Here is a 16,789-nt window from a genome sequence, read left to right on the forward strand (position 1 = left end):
AACCCCATAGGGCCCCAAAGAACCCCCATAGGACCCCATAGGGCCCCATAGAACCCCATAGAACCCAATAGAACCCCATTGGCCCCCATAGAACCCCAGAGAACCCAATAGGACCCCATAGGGCCCCATAGAACCCCACAGGACCCCATAGACTACCATAGAAACCCAACAGGGCCCCATAGAACCCAACAGAACCCCCATAGAAGCCAATAGAACCCCATAGGGCCCCAAAGAACCCAACAGAACCCCATAGAACCCCATAGAACCCAAGAGAACCCCATAGGGCCCCAAAGAACCCAACAGAAGCCCATAGGGCCCCATAGAACCCCATAGAACCCAACAGAACCCCAACAGAACCCCATAGGGCCCCATAGAACCCCATAGAACCCAACAGAACCCCCATAGAACCCAATAGAACCCCATAGGGCCCCATAGAACCCAACAGAACCCCATAGAACCCTACAGGCCCCCATAGAACCCCATAGAACCCCATAGGCCCCCATTGGACCCGACAGAACCCCCATAGAACCCAATAGGACCCCATAGAAACCCCATAGAACCCAACAGGACACCAGAGAACCCCATAGAACCCCATAGACCCCTATAGGCCCCCATAGAACCCAACAGAACCCCATAGAACCCAATAGGACCCCACAGAGCCCCATAGAACCCCATAGGCCCCCATAGAACCCAACAGAACCCAACAGAACCCAACAGGCCCCCATAGAACCCAATAGGACCCCATAAAACCCCCATAGAACCCCACCCCATAGACCCCCATAGAACCCAATAGGACCCCATAGGGCCCCATAGAACCCCATAGGACCCCATAGGGCCCCATAGAACCCCATAGAACCCCATAGAACCCAATAGAACCCCCAAAGAACCCAACAGAACCCCCATAGGGCCCCATAGAACCCCATAGGCCCCCATAGGGCCCCATAGAACCCAATAGAACCCCATAGGGCCCCATAGAACCCCATAGGCCCCCATAGAACCCAATAGGACCCCACAGAACCCAATAGGGCCCCATAGAACCCAATAGAACCCCATAGGGCCCCATAGAACCCAATAGGCCCCCATAGAACCCAATAGAACCCCATAGGGCCCCATAGGGCCCCATAGGGCCCTACAGGCCCCCATAGAACCCCATAGAACCCTATAGGCCCCCATAGAACCCAATAGGACCCCATAGGGCCCCAAAGAACCCCATAGGGCCCCAAAGAACCCCCATAGGACCCCATAGAACCCAATAGGACCCCATAGGGCCCCATAGAACCCCATAGGCCCCCATAGAACCCAATAGGACCCCATAGGGCCCCATAGAACCCCATAGGCCCCCACAGACCCCCCTAGAACCCAACAGAACCCCATAGAACCCCATAGGCCCCATAGATCCCCATAGAACCCCATAGGGCCCCAAAGAACCCAACAGGCCCCCATTGGACCCCACAGAACCCCCATAGAACCCAATAAAACCCCACAGGCCCCCATAGAACCCCATAGAACCCCATAGGGCTCTAAAGGCCCCCACAGAGCCCCATATGGCCCCATAGAACCCCATAGAACCCTACAGGCCCCCATAGAACCCAATAGAACCCCATAGGGCCCCATAGAACCCCAAAGGCCCCGATAGGGCCCCATAGAACCCCATAGGGCCCCATAGAACCCCATAGAGCCCCCATAGAACCCTATGGGATCCCATAGAGCCCCATAGAACCCAATAGAACCCCCATAGAACCCAATAGGACCCCATAGACCCCATAGAACCCCATAGGCCCCCATAGGGCCCCATAGAACCCAATAGAACCCCATAGGGCCCCATAGAACCCCCATAGAACCCCCATAGAACCCCCATAGAACCCCATAGAACCCAACAGAACCCCCATAGAACCCCATAGGCCCCATAGAACCCCATAGAACCCCATAGGGCCCCATAGAACCTCATAGGGCCCCAAAGAACCCAACAGGCCCCCACAGAACCCCCATAGGACCCCATAGAATCCAACAGAACCCCATAGAACCCCATAGGCCCCCATTGGACCCCACAGAACCCCATAGAACCCAATAGGACCCCATAGAACCCCATAGGACCCCATAGGCCCCCATAGAACCCAACAGGACCCCATAGGGCCCCATAGAACCCCATAGGGCCCTACAGGCCCCCATAGAACCCAATAGGACCCCATAGAACCCAATAGGCCCCCACAGAACCCCATAGAACCCCATAGGCCCCCATAGAACCCCCATAGAACCCCATAGAACCCAACAGAACCCCATAGAACCCCATAGAACCCAAGAGAACCCGATAGGGCCCCATAGAACCTCATAAAACCCCATAGCGCCCCACAGAACCCAAGAGAACCCCATAGAACCCAATAGGACCCCATAGAACCCCATAGGCCCCCATTGGACCCCACAGAACCCCCATAGAACCCAATAGGACCCCATAGAACCCCCATAGACCCCTATAGGCCCCCATAGAACCCCATAGGGCCCCATAGAACCCCATAGAACCCTATAGGCCCCCATAGAACCCAACAGAACCCCATAGAACCCAATAGGACCCCATAGGGCCCCATAGAACCCAACAGGCCCCCATTGGACCCCACAGAACCCCCATAGAACCCAATAGGACCCCATAGAGCCCCATAGAACTCCATAGGCCCCCATAGAACCCAATAGGACCCCATATGGCCCTATAGAACCCCATAGACCCCCATAGAACCCCATAGGCCCCCATAGGCCCCCATAGAACCCCATAGGACCCCATAGGGCCCCATAGAACCCCATAGAACCCAACAGAACCCCACTGGCCCCCATAGAACCCAACAGGACCCCATAGGGCCCCATAGAACCCCATAGGGCCCTACAGGCCCCCATAGAACCCAATAGGACCCCATAGAACCCCATAGGGCCCCATAGAACCCCATAGAACCCCATAGACCCCTATAGGCCCCCATAGAACCCAACAGAACCCCATAGAACCCAATAGGACCCCATAGGGCCCCATAGAACCCCATAGGCCCCCATAGAACCCAACAGAACCCAACAGAACCCAACAGGCCCCCATAGAACCCCATAGGACCCCATAGAACCCCATAAGGCCCCATAGAACCCCACAGAACCCCCATAGAACCCAATAGAACCCTATAGGCCCCCATAGAACCCCATAGGCCCCCATTGGACCCCACAGAACCCCCATAGAACCCAATAGGACCCCATAGAACCCAACAGGACCCCATAGAACCCCATAGAACCCCATAGACCCCTATAGGCCCCCATAGAACCCAACAGAACCCCATAGAACCCAATAGGACCCCACAGAACCCCATAGAACCCAACAGAACCCCCATAGAACCCCATAGAACCCCATAGGCCCCCATAGAACTCAACAGAACCCCATAGAACCCCATAGAACTCAATAGGACCCCATAGGCCCCCATAGAACCCAATAGGACCCCATAGAACCCCATAGGACCCCATAGGGCCCCATAGAACCCCATAGAACTCAATAGGACCCCATAGGCCCCCATAGAACCCCATAGGCCCCCATGGAACCCCATAGGCCCCCATTCAAGAGCGCCACCTGCTGGCAGCTGAGCGCAGTGCAGTGGCTGCAGATGGCCTGGGCGTCCTGCTGGCTCTTCTTGTTGAGCTGCAGCAGCTGGGCGGCCTGGATCAAAGGCTGCAGGGCCTGCAGGGCCCCGCTGTGCTGCAGCTTCCGCCTGTGCAGCCACTCCTCCAGCTGGCTGATGTTGAACCTGGGACGAGGGGGGGGGAAAAGGGGGTTAGGGGGGATCTATGGGGTCCTATGGGGGTCCTATGGGGTCCTATGGGGGCCTAATGGGGTCCTATGGGGTGCTATGGGGGGCTAATGGGGATCTATGGGGTCCTATGGGGGTCCTATGGGGTGCTATGGGGTCGTATGGGGGCCTAATGGGGATCTATGGGGTACTATGGGGACTTATGGGGATCTATGGGGTCCTATGGGGGTCCTATGGGGTGCTATGGGGGCCCTATGGGGCCTTTATGGGGATCTATGGGGTCCTATGGGGGCCTAATGGGGTCCTATGGGGTGCTATGGGGTTCTAATGGGGATCTATGGGGGCCCTATGGGGTCCTAATGAGGTCCTATGGGGTCCTATGGGGTGCTATGGGGTTCTAATGGGGATCTATGGGGTCCTATGGGGTCCTATGGGGGTCCTATGGGGGCCTATGGGGGCCTAATGAGGTCCTATGGGGTCCTATGGGGATCTATGGGGTCCTAATGGGGATCTATGGGGTCCTATGAGGGCCTATGGGGTCCTATGGGGGCCCTATGGGGCCTTTATGGGGATCTATGGGGTCCTATGGGGGCCTAATGGGGGCCTATGGGGTGCTATGGGGTTCTAATGGGGATCTATGGGGTCCTATGGGGGTCCTATGGGGTGCTATGCGGTCCTAATGGGGATCTATGGGGTCCTATGGGGGTCTTATGGGGGCCTAATGGGGTTCCAAGGGGATTATGGGGTGCTATGGGGTGTTAAGGGGGACTAATGGGGTCCTATGGGGGTCCTATGGGGGTCCCATGGGGCCCTAATGGGGATCTATGGGGTCCTATGGGGGTCCTATGGGGGCCTAATGGGGTTTCAAGGGGACTATGGGGTGCTATGGGGTGTTATGGGGGTCCTATGGGGGCCCAATGGGGTTCCAAGGGGACTATGGGGTGCCATGGGGTTCTGATGGGGATCTATGGGGTCCTATGGGGGTTCTAATGGGGATCTATGGGGTCCTATGGGGTGCTATGGGGGCCTAATGGGGATCTATGGGGCCCTATGGGGCCCTAATGGGGTCCTATGGGGGTCCTATGGGGTGCTGTGGGGTCCTAATGGGGATGCATGGGGTCCTATGGGGGCCTATGGGGCCTTTATGGGGTGCTATGGGGTCCTATGGGGGCCCAATGGGGTTCCAAAGGGATTATGGGGTGCTATGGGGTCGTATGGGGGCCTAATGGGGTCTATGGGGTCCTATGGGGGCCCTATGGGGTCCTAATGAGGTCCTCTGGGGTGCTATGGGGTTCTAATGGGGTCCTATGGGGTCCTATGGGGTCCTATGGGGTGCTTTGGGGGCCCAATGGGGATCTATGGGGACCTACGGGGGTCCTATGGGGGCCTAATGGGGTTCCAAGGGGGACTATGGGGTCCTATGGGGTCCTATGGGGGTCCTATGGGGTGCTATTGGGCCTTTATGGGGGTCCTCTGGGGTCCTATAGGGTCCTATGGGGGCTTATGGGGGCCTAATGGGGTCCTATGGGGGTCCTATGGGGTGCTATGCGGTCCTAATGGGGATCTATGGGGTCCTATGGGGGTCTTATGGGGGCCTAATGGGGTTCCAAGGGGATTATGGGGTGCTATGGGGTCGTATGGGGTCCTATGGGGGTCCGATGGGGTGCTATGGGGTCCTAATGGGGATCTATGGGGTCCTATGAGGGCCTATGGGGTCCTATGGGGTCTTATGGGGCCCTATGGGGGCCTATGGGGTCCTATGGGGGCCTAATGGGGATCTATGGGGTCCTATGGGGGTCCTATGGGGGCCTAATGGGGTTCCAAGGGGGACTATGGGGTCCTATGGGGTGCTATGGGGTCTTATGGGGATCTATGGGGTCGTATGGGGGCCTAATGGGGTCCTATGGGGTGCTATGGGGTTCTAATGGGGATCTATGGGGTCCTATGGGGGTCCTATGGGGTGCTATGGGGTCCTATGGGGGCCTATGGGGCTCTATGGGGTTTTAAGGGGGTGCTATGAGGCCCTAATGGCGATCTATGGGATCCTATGGGGTCCTATGGGGGCCTAATGGGGGTGCTATGGGGTCCTATGGGGATCTATGGGGTTCTAATGGGGATCTATGGGGTCCTATGGGGTCATATGGGGGTCCTATGGGGGCCTATGGGGCCTTTATGGGGATCTATGGGGTCCTATGGGGGCCTAATGGGGTCCTATGGGGTGCTATGGGGTCCTATGGGGATCTATGGGGTCCTAATGGGGATCTATGGGGTCCTATGAGGGCCTATGGGGTCCTATGGGGGCCTAATGGGGCCTTTATGGGGTGCTATGGGGTCCTATGGGGGCCTAATGGGGATCTATGGGGTGCTATGGGGTCTTATGGGGATCTATGGGGGTCCTATGGGGTCATATGGGGGCCTAATGGGGTCCTATGGGGTCCTATGGGGTGCTATGGGGTTCTAATGGGGACCTATGGGGTCCTATGCGGGTCCTATGGGGGCCTAATGGGGACCTATGGGGGCCTAATGGGGTCCTATGGGGGCCTAATGCGGATCTATGGGGTGCTATGGGGTCTTATGGGAGTCCTATGGGGCCTTTATGGGGTTCTATGGGGTCCTATGGGGGCCTAATGGGGTTCCAAGGGGATTATGGGGCCCTATGGGGTCTTATGGGGGCCTAAAGGGGTCCTATGGGGGGCTAATGGGGATCTATGGGGTGCTATGGGGTCTTATGGGGTGCTATGGGGTCCTATGGGGGTCCTATGGGGGCCCAATGAGGTTCCAAGGGAATATGGGGTGCTATGGGGTCCTATGGGGCCTTTATGGGGGTCTAATGGGGTTCCAAGGAGACTATGGGGTCCTATGGGGGTCCTATGGGGGTCTAATGGGGTTCCAAGGGGATTATGGGGATCTATGGGGTGCTATGGGGTCCTATGGGGGTCCTATGGGGTGCTATGGGGGCCTAATGGGGATCTATGGGGTGCTATGGGGGCTTATGGGGATCTATGGGGTGCTATGGGGGCCTAATGGGGTTCCAAGGGGACTACGGGGTCCTATGTGGTCTTATGGGGGTGCTATGGGGTCCTATGGGGGTCCCATGGGGCCCTAATGGCGATCTATGAGGTCCTATGGGGGTCCTATGGGGGCCTAATGGGGGCCTAATGGCGTTCCAAGGGTCCTATGGGGTCTTATAGGGCCTTTATGGGGTGCTATGGGGTCCTATGGGGGCCTAAAGGGGTCCTATGGGGCCTTTATGGGGTCCTATGGGGTCCTAATGGGGATCTATGGGGTCCTATGGGTGTCCTATGGGGGTCCTATGGGGGCCTAATGGGGTCCTATGGGGTGCTATGGGGTCCTATGAGGGCCTATGGGGTCCTATGGGGGCCTAATGGGGATCTATGGGGTCCTATGGGGGTCTTATGGGGTGCTATGGGGGCCTAATGGGGATCTATGGAGTGCTATGGGGTCTTTATGGGGGTGCTATGGGGTCCTATGGGGCCTTTATGGGGGTCTAATGGGGTTCCAAGGGGATTATGGGGTGCTATGGGGTGCTATGGGGTCCTATGGGGGTCCTATGGGGGCCTATGGGGGCCTAATGGGGTCCTATGGGGTGCTATGGGGTTCTAATGGGGATCTATGGGGTCCTATGGGGGTCCTATGGGGTGCTATGGGGTCCTATGGGGGCCTATGGGGCTCTATGGGGTCTTAAGGGGGTGCTATGAGGCCCTAATGGCGATCTATGGGATCCTATGGGGTCCTATGGGGGCCTAATGGGGTTCCAAGGGGACTATGGGGTACTATGGGGTCTTATGGGGGTCCTATGGGGCCTTTATAGGGTGCTATGGGGTTCTATGGGGGCCCAATGGGGATCTATGGGGACCTACGGGGGTCCTATGGGGGTCTATGGGGGCCTAATGGGGATCTATGGGGTCCTATGGGGGTCCTATGGGGTCCTATGGGGGCCCTATGGGGCCTTTATGGGGATCTATGGGGTCCTATGGGGGCCTAATGGGGTCCTATGGGGTGCTATGGGTTCTAATGGGGATCTATGGGGTCCTATGGGGTCCTATGGGGGTCCTATGGGGGCTCAATGGGGTCCTATGGGGGCCTAATGGGGTTCCAAGGGGGACTATGGGGTCCTATGGGGTCCTATGGGGGTCCTATGGGGTGCTATTGGGCCTTTATGGGGGTCCTCTGGGGTCCTATAGGGTCCTATGGGGGCTTATGGGGGCCTAATGGGGTCCTATGGGGGTCCTATGGGGTGCTATGGGGCCTTTATGGGGTGCTATGGGGTCCTATGGGGCCTTTATGGGGGTCTAATGGGGTTCCAAGGGGATTATGGGGGCCTTTATGGGGTGCTATGGGGTCTTATGGGGTGCTATGGGGTCCTATGGGGGTCCTATGGGGGCCCAATGAGGTTCCAAGGGAATATGGGGTGCTATGGGGTCCTATGGGGCCTTTATGGGGGTCTAATGGGGTTCCAAGGGGACTATGGGGTCCTATGGGGGTCCTATGGGGGTCTAATGGGGTTCCAAGGGGATTATGGGGATCTATGGGGTCCTATGGGGTCCTATGGGGGTCCTATGGGGTGCTATGGGGGCCTAATGGGGATCTATGGGGGCCTATGGGGGCTTATGGGGATCTATGGGGTCCTATGGGGGCCTAATGGGGTTCCAAGGGGACTATGGGGTCCTATGTGGTCTTATGGGGGTGCTATGGGGTCCTATGGGGATCTATGGGGGCCTAATGGGGGCCTATGGGGTGCTATGGGGTTCTAATGGGGATCTATGGGGTCCTATGGGGGTCCTATGGGGTGCTATGGGGTCCTATGGGGGCCTAATGGGGATCTATGGGGTACTATGGGGACTTATGGGGATCTATGGGGTCGTATGGGGGCCTAATGGGGTCCTATGGGGGCCCTATGGGGTCCTAATGAGGTCCTATGGGGTCCTATGGGGTGCTATGGGGTTCTAATGGGGATCTATGGGGTCCTATGGGGGTCCTATGGGGTGCTATGGGGGCCCAATGGGGATCTATGGGGACCTACGGGGGTCCTATGGGGGCCTAATGGGGTTCCAAGGGGGACTATGGGGTCCTATGGGGTCCTATGGGGGTCCTATGGGGTGCTATTGGGCCTTTATGGGGGTCCTCTGGGGTCCTATAGGGTCCTATGGGGGCTTATGGGGGCCTAATGGGGTCCTATGGGGGTCCTATGGGGTGCTATGGGGGCCTAATGGGGATCTATGGGGTCCTATGGGGGTCCTATGGGGGCCTAATGGGGTTCCAAGGGGATTATGGGGTGCTATGGGGTCGTATGGGGTCCTATGGGGTCCTATGGGGGTCCTATGGGGGCTCAATGGGGTCCTATGGGGACCTAATGGGGTTCCTAGGGGATTATGGGGTGCTATGGGGTCTTATGGGGGACCTATGGGGCCTTTATGGGGTGCTATGGGGTCGTATGGGGGCTCAATGGGGTCCTATGGGGGCCTAATGGAGTTCCAAGGGGACTATGGGGGGCTATGGGGTCCTATGGGGTCCTATGGGGGTCCTATGGGGTCGTATGGGGGCCTAATGGGGTCCTATGGGGGCCTAATGGGGATCTATGGGGTACTATGGGGTCTTATGGGGATCTATGGGGTCGTATGGGGGCCTAATGGGGTCCTATGGGTGTCCTATGGGGCTCCTATGGGCTCCTAATGGGGATCTATGGGGTGCTATGGAGTCTTATGGGGATCTATGGGGTCCTATGAGGGCCTATGGGGTCCTATGGGGTCTTATGGGGTCCTATGGGGGTCCTATGGGGTGCTATGGGGGCCTAATGGGGGCCTATGGAGGTCCAATGGGGGCCTATGGGGGCCTAATGGGGTTCCAAGGGGATTATGGGGTGCTATGGGGTCGTATGGGGGCCTAATGGGGTCTTATGGGGGTCCTATGGGGGTCCCATGGGGCCCTAATGGGAATCTATGGGGTCCTATGGGGGTCCTATGGGGGCCTAATGGGGTTCCAAGGGGATTATGGGGGGCTATGGGGTCTTACAGGGGTCCTATGGGGCCTTTATGGGGTGCTATGGGGTCCTATGGGGGCCTAATGGGGTCCTATGGGGGTCCTATGGGGTGCTATGGGGGCCTAATGGGGGTCTTATAGGGCCCTAATGGGGTTCCAAGGGGATTATGGGTTCCTATGTGGTCTTATGGGGGTGCTATGGGATCCTATGGGGATCTATGGGGTCCTAATGGGGATCTATGGGGTCCTATGAGGGCCTATGGGGTCCTATGGGGGCCCTATGGGGCTTTTATGGGGATCTATGGGGTCCTATGGGGGCCTAATGGGGTCCTATGGGGTGCTATGGGTTCTAATGGGGATCTATGGGGTCCTATGGGGTCCTATGGGGGTCCTATGGGGGTCCTATGGGGGCTCAATGGGGTCCTATGGGGGCCTAATGGGGTTCCAAGGGGGACTATGGGGTCCTATGGGGTGCTATGGGGTCCTATGGGGGCTTATGGGGGCCTAATGGGGTCCTATGGGGGTCCTATGGGGTGCTATGGGGCCTTTATGGGGTGCTATGGGGTCCTATGGGGGCCTAATGGGGTTCCAAGGGGGACTATGGGGTCCTATGGGGTCCTATGGGGGTCCTATGGGGTGCTATTGGGCCTTTATGGGGGTCCTCTGGGGTCCTATAGGGTCCTATGGGGGCTTATGGGGGCCTAATGGGGTCCTATGGGGGTCCTATGGGGTGCTATGCGGTCCTAATGGGGATCTATGGGGTCCTATGGGGGTCCTATGGGGGCCTAATGGGGTTCCAAGGGGATTATGGGGTGCTATGGGGTCGTATGGGGTCCTATGGGGGTCCTATGGGGTGCTATGGGGGCCTAATGGGGATCTATGGGGTTCTAATGGGGATCTATGGGGTTCTAATGGGGGTGCTATGGGGTCCTAATGGGGCCCTATGGGGGCCTGTGGGGGCCTAATGGGGTTCCAAGGGGACTATGGGGTCCTATGTGGTCTTATGGGGGTGCTATGGGGTCCTATGGGGGTCCCATGGGGCCCTAATGGCGATCTATGGGGTCCTATGGGGGTCCTATGGGGGCCTAATGGGGGCCTAATGGCGTTCCAAGGGTCCTATGGGGTCCTATAGGGCCTTTATGGGGTGCTATGGGGTCCTATGGGGGCCTAAAGGGGTCCTATGGGGCCTTTATGGGGTCCTATGGGGGTCCTAATGGGGATCTATGGGGTCCTATGAGGGCCTATGGGGGCCTAATGGGGATCTATGGGGTGCTATGGGGTCCTATGGGGGTCCTATGGGGGTCCTATGGGGGCTCAATGGGGCCTTTATGGGGATCTATGGGGTCCTATGGGGGCCTAATGGGGTTCCTAGGGGATTATGGGGTGCTATGGGGTCTTATGGGGGACCTATGGGGCCTTTAAGGGGTGCTATGGGGTCGTATGGGGGCCTAATGGGGTCCTATGGGGGCCCAATGGGGTTCCAATGGGAATATGGAGTGCAATGGGGTCTTTATGGGGGTGCTATGGGGTTCTAATGGGGATCTATGGGGTCGTATGGGGGCCTAATGGGGTTCTATGGGGGTCTATGGGTCCTATGGGGTCCTATGGGGGTCCTATGGGGTCCCATTAGGGCCTAATGAGGATCTATGGGGGCCTATGGGGGTCCTATGGGGGTCCTATGGGTCCTTTATGGGGTGCTATGGGGGCCTAATGGGGTTCCAAGGGGACTACGGGGTCCTATGGGGTGCTATGGGGGCCTATGGGGTCTTTATGGGGTGCTATGGGGGCCTAATGGGGATCTATGGGGTGCTATGGGGGCTTATGGGGATCTATGGGGTCCTATGGGGGCCTAATGGGGTTCCAAGGGGACTATGGGGTCCTATGTGGTCTTATGGGGGTGCTATGGGGTCCTATGGGGGTCCCATGGGGCCCTAATGGCGATCTATGGGGTCCTATGTGGGTCCTATGGGGGCCTAATGGGGGCCTAATGGCGTTCCAAGGGTCCTATGGGGTCCTATAGGGCCTTTATGGGGTGCTATGGGGTCCTATGGGGGCCTAAAGGGGTCCTATGGGGCCTTTATGGGGTCCTATGGGGTCCTAATGGGGATCTATGGGGTCCTATGAGGGCCTATGGGGTCCTATGGGGGCCTAATGGGGATCTATGGGGTGCTATGGGGTCCTATGGGGGCCTAATGGGGTCCTATGGGGTGCTATGGGGTTCTAATGGGGATCTATGGGGTCCTATGGGGTCCTATGGGGGTCCTATGGGGGTCCTATGGGGGCTCAATGGGGTCCTATGGGGGCCTAATGGGGTTCCTAGGGGATTATGGGGTGCTATGGGGTCTTATGGGGGACCTATGGGGCCTTTATGGGGTGCTATGGGGTCCTATGGGGGCCCAATGGGGTTCCAAGGGGACTATGGAGTGCTATGGGGTCTTTATGGGGGTGCTATGGGGGCCTAATGGGGTCCTATGGGGTGCTATGGGTTCTAATGGGGATCTATGGGGTGCTATGGGGTCCTATGAGGGCCTAATGGGGTTCTATGGGGGCCTAATGGGGATCTATGGGGTGCTATGGGGTCCTATGGGGGCCTAATGGGGTCCTATGGGGGCCTAATGGGGATCTATGGGGTGCTATGGGGTCCTATGGGGGCCTAATGGGGTTCTATGGGGTGCTATGGGGTTCTAATGGGGATCTATGGGGTCCTATGCGGGTCCTATGGGGGCCTAATGGGGATCTATGGGGTCCCATGTGGGTCCTATGGGGTGCTATGGGGGCCTAATGGGGGCCTATGGGGATCTATGGGGTCCTATGGGGGCCTAATGGGGTCCTATGGGGTGCTATGGGGTTCTAATGGGGATCTATGGGGGCCTATGGGGGTCCTATGGGGGCCCAATGGGGTTCCAAGGGGATTATGGGGTGCTATGGGGTGTTAAGGGGGACTAATGGGGGTCTATGGGGTCCTATGGGGGTCCTATGGGGGCCTAATGGGGTTCCAAGGGGGACTATGGGGTCCTATGGGGTCCTATGGGGGTCCTATGGGGTGCTATTGGGCCTTTATGGGGGTCCTCTGGGGTCCTATAGGGTCCTATGGGGGCTTATGGGGGCCTAATGGGGTCCTATGGGGGTCCTATGGGGTGCTATGGGGTCTTTATGGGGGTGCTATGGGGTGCTATGGGGTCCTATGGGGGTCCTATGGGGGCCTATGGGGGCCTATGGGGTCCTATGGGGGCATAATGGGGTCCTATGGTGGCCTAATGGGGTTCCAAGGGGGACTATGGGGTCCTATGGGGTGCTATGGGGTCCTATGGGTGTCCTATGGGGGTCCTATGGGGGCCTAATGGGGATCTATGGGGTGCTATGGGGTCCTATGGGGGCCTATGGGGGCCTAATGGGGTTCCAAGGGGACTACGGGGTCCTATGGACTGCTATGGGGGCCTATGGGGTCTTTATGGGGTGCTATGGGGTCCTATGGGGGCCTAATGGGGATCTATGGGGTACTATGGGGTCTTATGGGGATCTATGGGGTCGTATGGGGGCCTAATGGGGTCCTATGGGGGCCCTATGAGGGTCTATGGGGGCCTAATGGGGTCCTATGGGGTGCTATGGGGTTCTAATGGGGATCTATGGGGTCCTATGGGGTCCTATGGGGGCATAATGGGGTCCTATGGGGGCCCAATGGGGTTCCAAGGGGACTATGGGGTGCCATGGGGTCTTTATGGGGGTGCTATGGGGTCCTATGGGGATCTATGGGGTCCTATGGGGCCTTTATGGGGTGCTATGGGGTCTTTATGGGGGCCTAATGGGGGCCTATGGGGGTCCTATGGGGTGCTATGGGGTCCTATGGGGGCCTATGGGGTCCTATGAGGTCTTATGGGGTCTTATGGGGATCCTATGGGGGTCCTATGGGGTGCTATGGGGTCCTATGGGGGCCTAATAGGGTTCCAAGGGGATTATAGGGCCCTATGGGGTCTTATGGGGGTGCTATGGGGTGCTATGGGGTTCTCATGGGGATCTATGGGGTCCTATGGGGGCCTAATGGGGTTCCAAGGGGAATATGGGGTGCTATGGGGTCTTATGGGGATCCTATGGGGTCTTTATGGGGTGCTATGGGGTCCTATGGGGTCTTATGGAGTCCTATGGGTCTTATGGGGTGCTAGGGGTCTTATAGGGTCCTATGGGGTCTTATGGGGTCCTATGGGGTCCTATGGGGTCCCACTGCGTCCTATGGGGTCCTATGGGGTCCTAGGGGTCTTATTGGGTCCTATGGGGTCCTATGGGGTCTTATAGCGTCCTAAGGGGTCTTATGTGGTTCTATGGGGTCTTATGGAGTCATATGGGTCTTATGGGGTGCTAGGGGTCTTAAAGGGTCCTATGCGGTCTTATAGGGTCCTATGGGGTCTTAAAGGGTCCCATTGCGTTCTATGGGGTTCTATGGGGTCTTATGGGGTCCTATGGGTCTTATAGGGTCCTATGGGGTCTTATGTGGTTCTATGGGGTCGTATGGGGTCCTAGGGGTCTTATAGGGTCCCGCTGCGTCCTATGGGGTCCTATGGGGTCCTAGGGGTCTTAGTGGGTCCTATGGGGTCCTATGGGGTCTTATAGGGTCCTAGGAGTCTTATAGGGTCCTAGGGGTCTTATGGGGTCCTATGGGCTCTTATGGGGTTTTATGGGGTCCTATGAGGTCTTAGGGGTCTTAAAGGGTCCTATGGGGTCTAACGGGGTTTTGCGGGGTCTTATGGGGTCCTAGGGGTCTTATGGGGTCCCATTGCGTCCTATGGGGTCCTATGGGGTCTTATGGGGTCCCATTGCGTCCTATGGGGTTCTATGGGGTCCTAGGAGTCTTATGTGGTCCTATGGGGTCCTAGGGATCTTATAGGGTCCTAGGGGTCTTATGGGGTCCTATGGGGTCCTATGGGGTCTTATAGGGTCGTATGGGGTCTTATAGTGTCCTGTAGGGTCTTATGGGGTCCTATGGGGTCCTAGGGGTCTTATAGGGTCCTATGGGGTCTTATGGGGTCCCACTGGCTCCTATGGGGTCTTATGGGGTCCTATGGGGTCCTATGGGGTCTTATGGGGTCCTATGGGGTCCTATGGGGTCTTATATGGTCCCACTGGGTCCTATGTGGTCTTATGGGTCTTAAAGGGTCCTATGGGGTCTTATAGGGTCCTATGGGGTCTTATAGGGTCCTGTAGGGTCTTATGGGGTCCTATGGGGTCCTATGTGGTCTTATAGGGTCCTATGGGGTCCTATGGGGTCTTATAGGGTCCTATGGGGTCCTAGGAGTCTTATGGGGTCCTATGGTGTCTTAAAGGGTCTTATAGGGTTCTATGGGGTCCTATGGGCTCTTATAGGGTTCCACAGCTTCCTATGGGTTCCTATGGACACAACCCCACACAATGCGACCCCACAACCCCCCCCGACCCCACAAACCCCCCCTGACGTTAGGGTTCCTTATGGGGTCCTATGGGGTCTTATGGGGTTCTGTGGGGTCTTATGGGTTCCTGTGGGGTCTTATGAGGTTCTATGGGGTCCTAGGGGTCTTATGGCGTCCTATGGGGTCTTATGGGGTCCTATGGAGTCTTATGGGGTCTAATGGGGTCCTATGGGCTCTTATGGGTCTTATAGGGTCCTATGGGGTCTTATGGGTCTTATAGGATCCTAGGGGTCTTATAGGGTTCTATGGGGTCTTATGGGGTCCTATGGGGTCTTATGGGTCTTAAAGGGTCCTATGGGGTCTTATAGGGTCCTATGGGGTCTTATGAGGTTCTATGGGGTCCTATGGGGTCTTATGGGGTCCTATGGGGTCCTATGGGGTCCTATGGTGTCTTATGGGGTCCTATGGGGTCCTAGGGATCTTATAGGGTGCTATGGGTCTTACGGGTCTTAAAGGGTCCTATGGGGTCTTATGAGGTTCTATGGGGTCTTATGGGGTCCTATGGGGTCCTAGGGGTCTTATGGGGTCCTATGGGGTCTTATAGAGTCCTATGGGGTCTTATAGGGTCTTATGGGGTCCTATGGGGTCTTATGGGGTTCTATGGGGTCCTATGAGGTCTTAGGGGTCTTAAAGGGTCCTATGGGGTCTAACGGGGTTTTGCGGGGTCTTATGGGGTCTTATGGGGTCCTAGGGGTCTTATAGGGTCCCATTGCGTCCTATGGGGTCCTATGGGGTCTTATGGGGTCCAATGAGGTCCTATGGGCTCTTATGGGATCCCACAGCTTCCTATGGGTTCCTATGGACACAACCCCACACAATGCGACCCCACAACCCCCCCCGACCCCACAAACCCCCCCCGACCCCACAACCCAACCCTGACCTTAGGGTTCCTTATGGAGTCCTATGGGGTCTTATGGGGTTCTGTGGGGTCTTATGGGTTCCTGTGGGGTCTTATGGGGTCTTATGGGGTCCTATGGGGTCTTTTGGGGTCCTATGGGGTCTTATGGGGTCCTATGGGGTCTTATGGGGTCCTATGGAGTCTTATGGGGTCTAATGTGGTCCTATGGGGTCTTATGGGTCTTAAAGGGTCCTATGGGGTCTTATGGGTCTTATAGGATCCTAGGGGTCTTATAGGGTTCTATGGGGTCTTATGGGGTTCTATGGGGTCTTATGGGGTCTTATAGGGTCCTATGGGGTCTTATAGGGTCCTAAGGGGTCTTATGTGGTTCTATGGGGTCGTATGGGGTCCTAGGGGTCTTATAGGGTCCCATTGCGTCCTATGGGGTTCTATGGGGTCCTAGGGGTCCTATGGGGTCCTAGGGGTCTTATGGGGTCCTATGGGGTCCTATGGGGTCTTATGGGGTCCTATGGGGTCTTATGGGGTCCTATGGGGTCCTATGGGGTCCTATGGGGTTCTATGGGGTCCTAGGGGTCCTATGGGGTCCTAGGGGTCTTATGGGGTCCTATGGGGTCCTATGGGGTCCTATGGGGTCCTATGGGGTCTTATGGGGTTCTATGGGGTCCTATGGGGTCTTATGGGGTCCTATGTGGTCTTATAGGGTCCTATGGGGTCTTATGGGGTCT

At 57.2% G+C, this 16,789-nt stretch overlaps 1 protein-coding gene and 1 long non-coding RNA gene across 2 annotated transcripts in view; both read right to left on the reverse strand.

The window, feature by feature from the left end:
- LOC128075726 (unconventional myosin-Vb-like) overlaps positions 1-16,789 on the reverse strand; it is a 59,846-nt gene that overhangs the window by 1,078 nt on the left and 41,979 nt on the right. Inside the window, exon 6 of the mRNA XM_052672718.1 lies at positions 3,590-3,764. Within this exon, the coding sequence (XP_052528678.1) occupies positions 3,590-3,764 (175 nt within the window). The remainder of the gene's footprint in view (positions 1-3,589; positions 3,765-16,789) is intronic.
- Positions 202-3,543, reverse strand: LOC128075731 (uncharacterized). The gene is made up of 3 exons (XR_008204086.1): positions 2,629-3,543; positions 1,895-2,325; positions 202-459 (listed from the first exon to the last, which is right to left on the reverse strand). It is a non-coding gene; the product is annotated as an uncharacterized LOC128075731 (long non-coding RNA).

Source organism: Tympanuchus pallidicinctus, unplaced genomic scaffold (assembly GCF_026119805.1).
Source record: "Tympanuchus pallidicinctus isolate F22 unplaced genomic scaffold, pur_lepc_1.0 scaffold127, whole genome shotgun sequence".
Taxonomy (NCBI): Eukaryota; Metazoa; Chordata; class Aves; order Galliformes; family Phasianidae; genus Tympanuchus; species Tympanuchus pallidicinctus.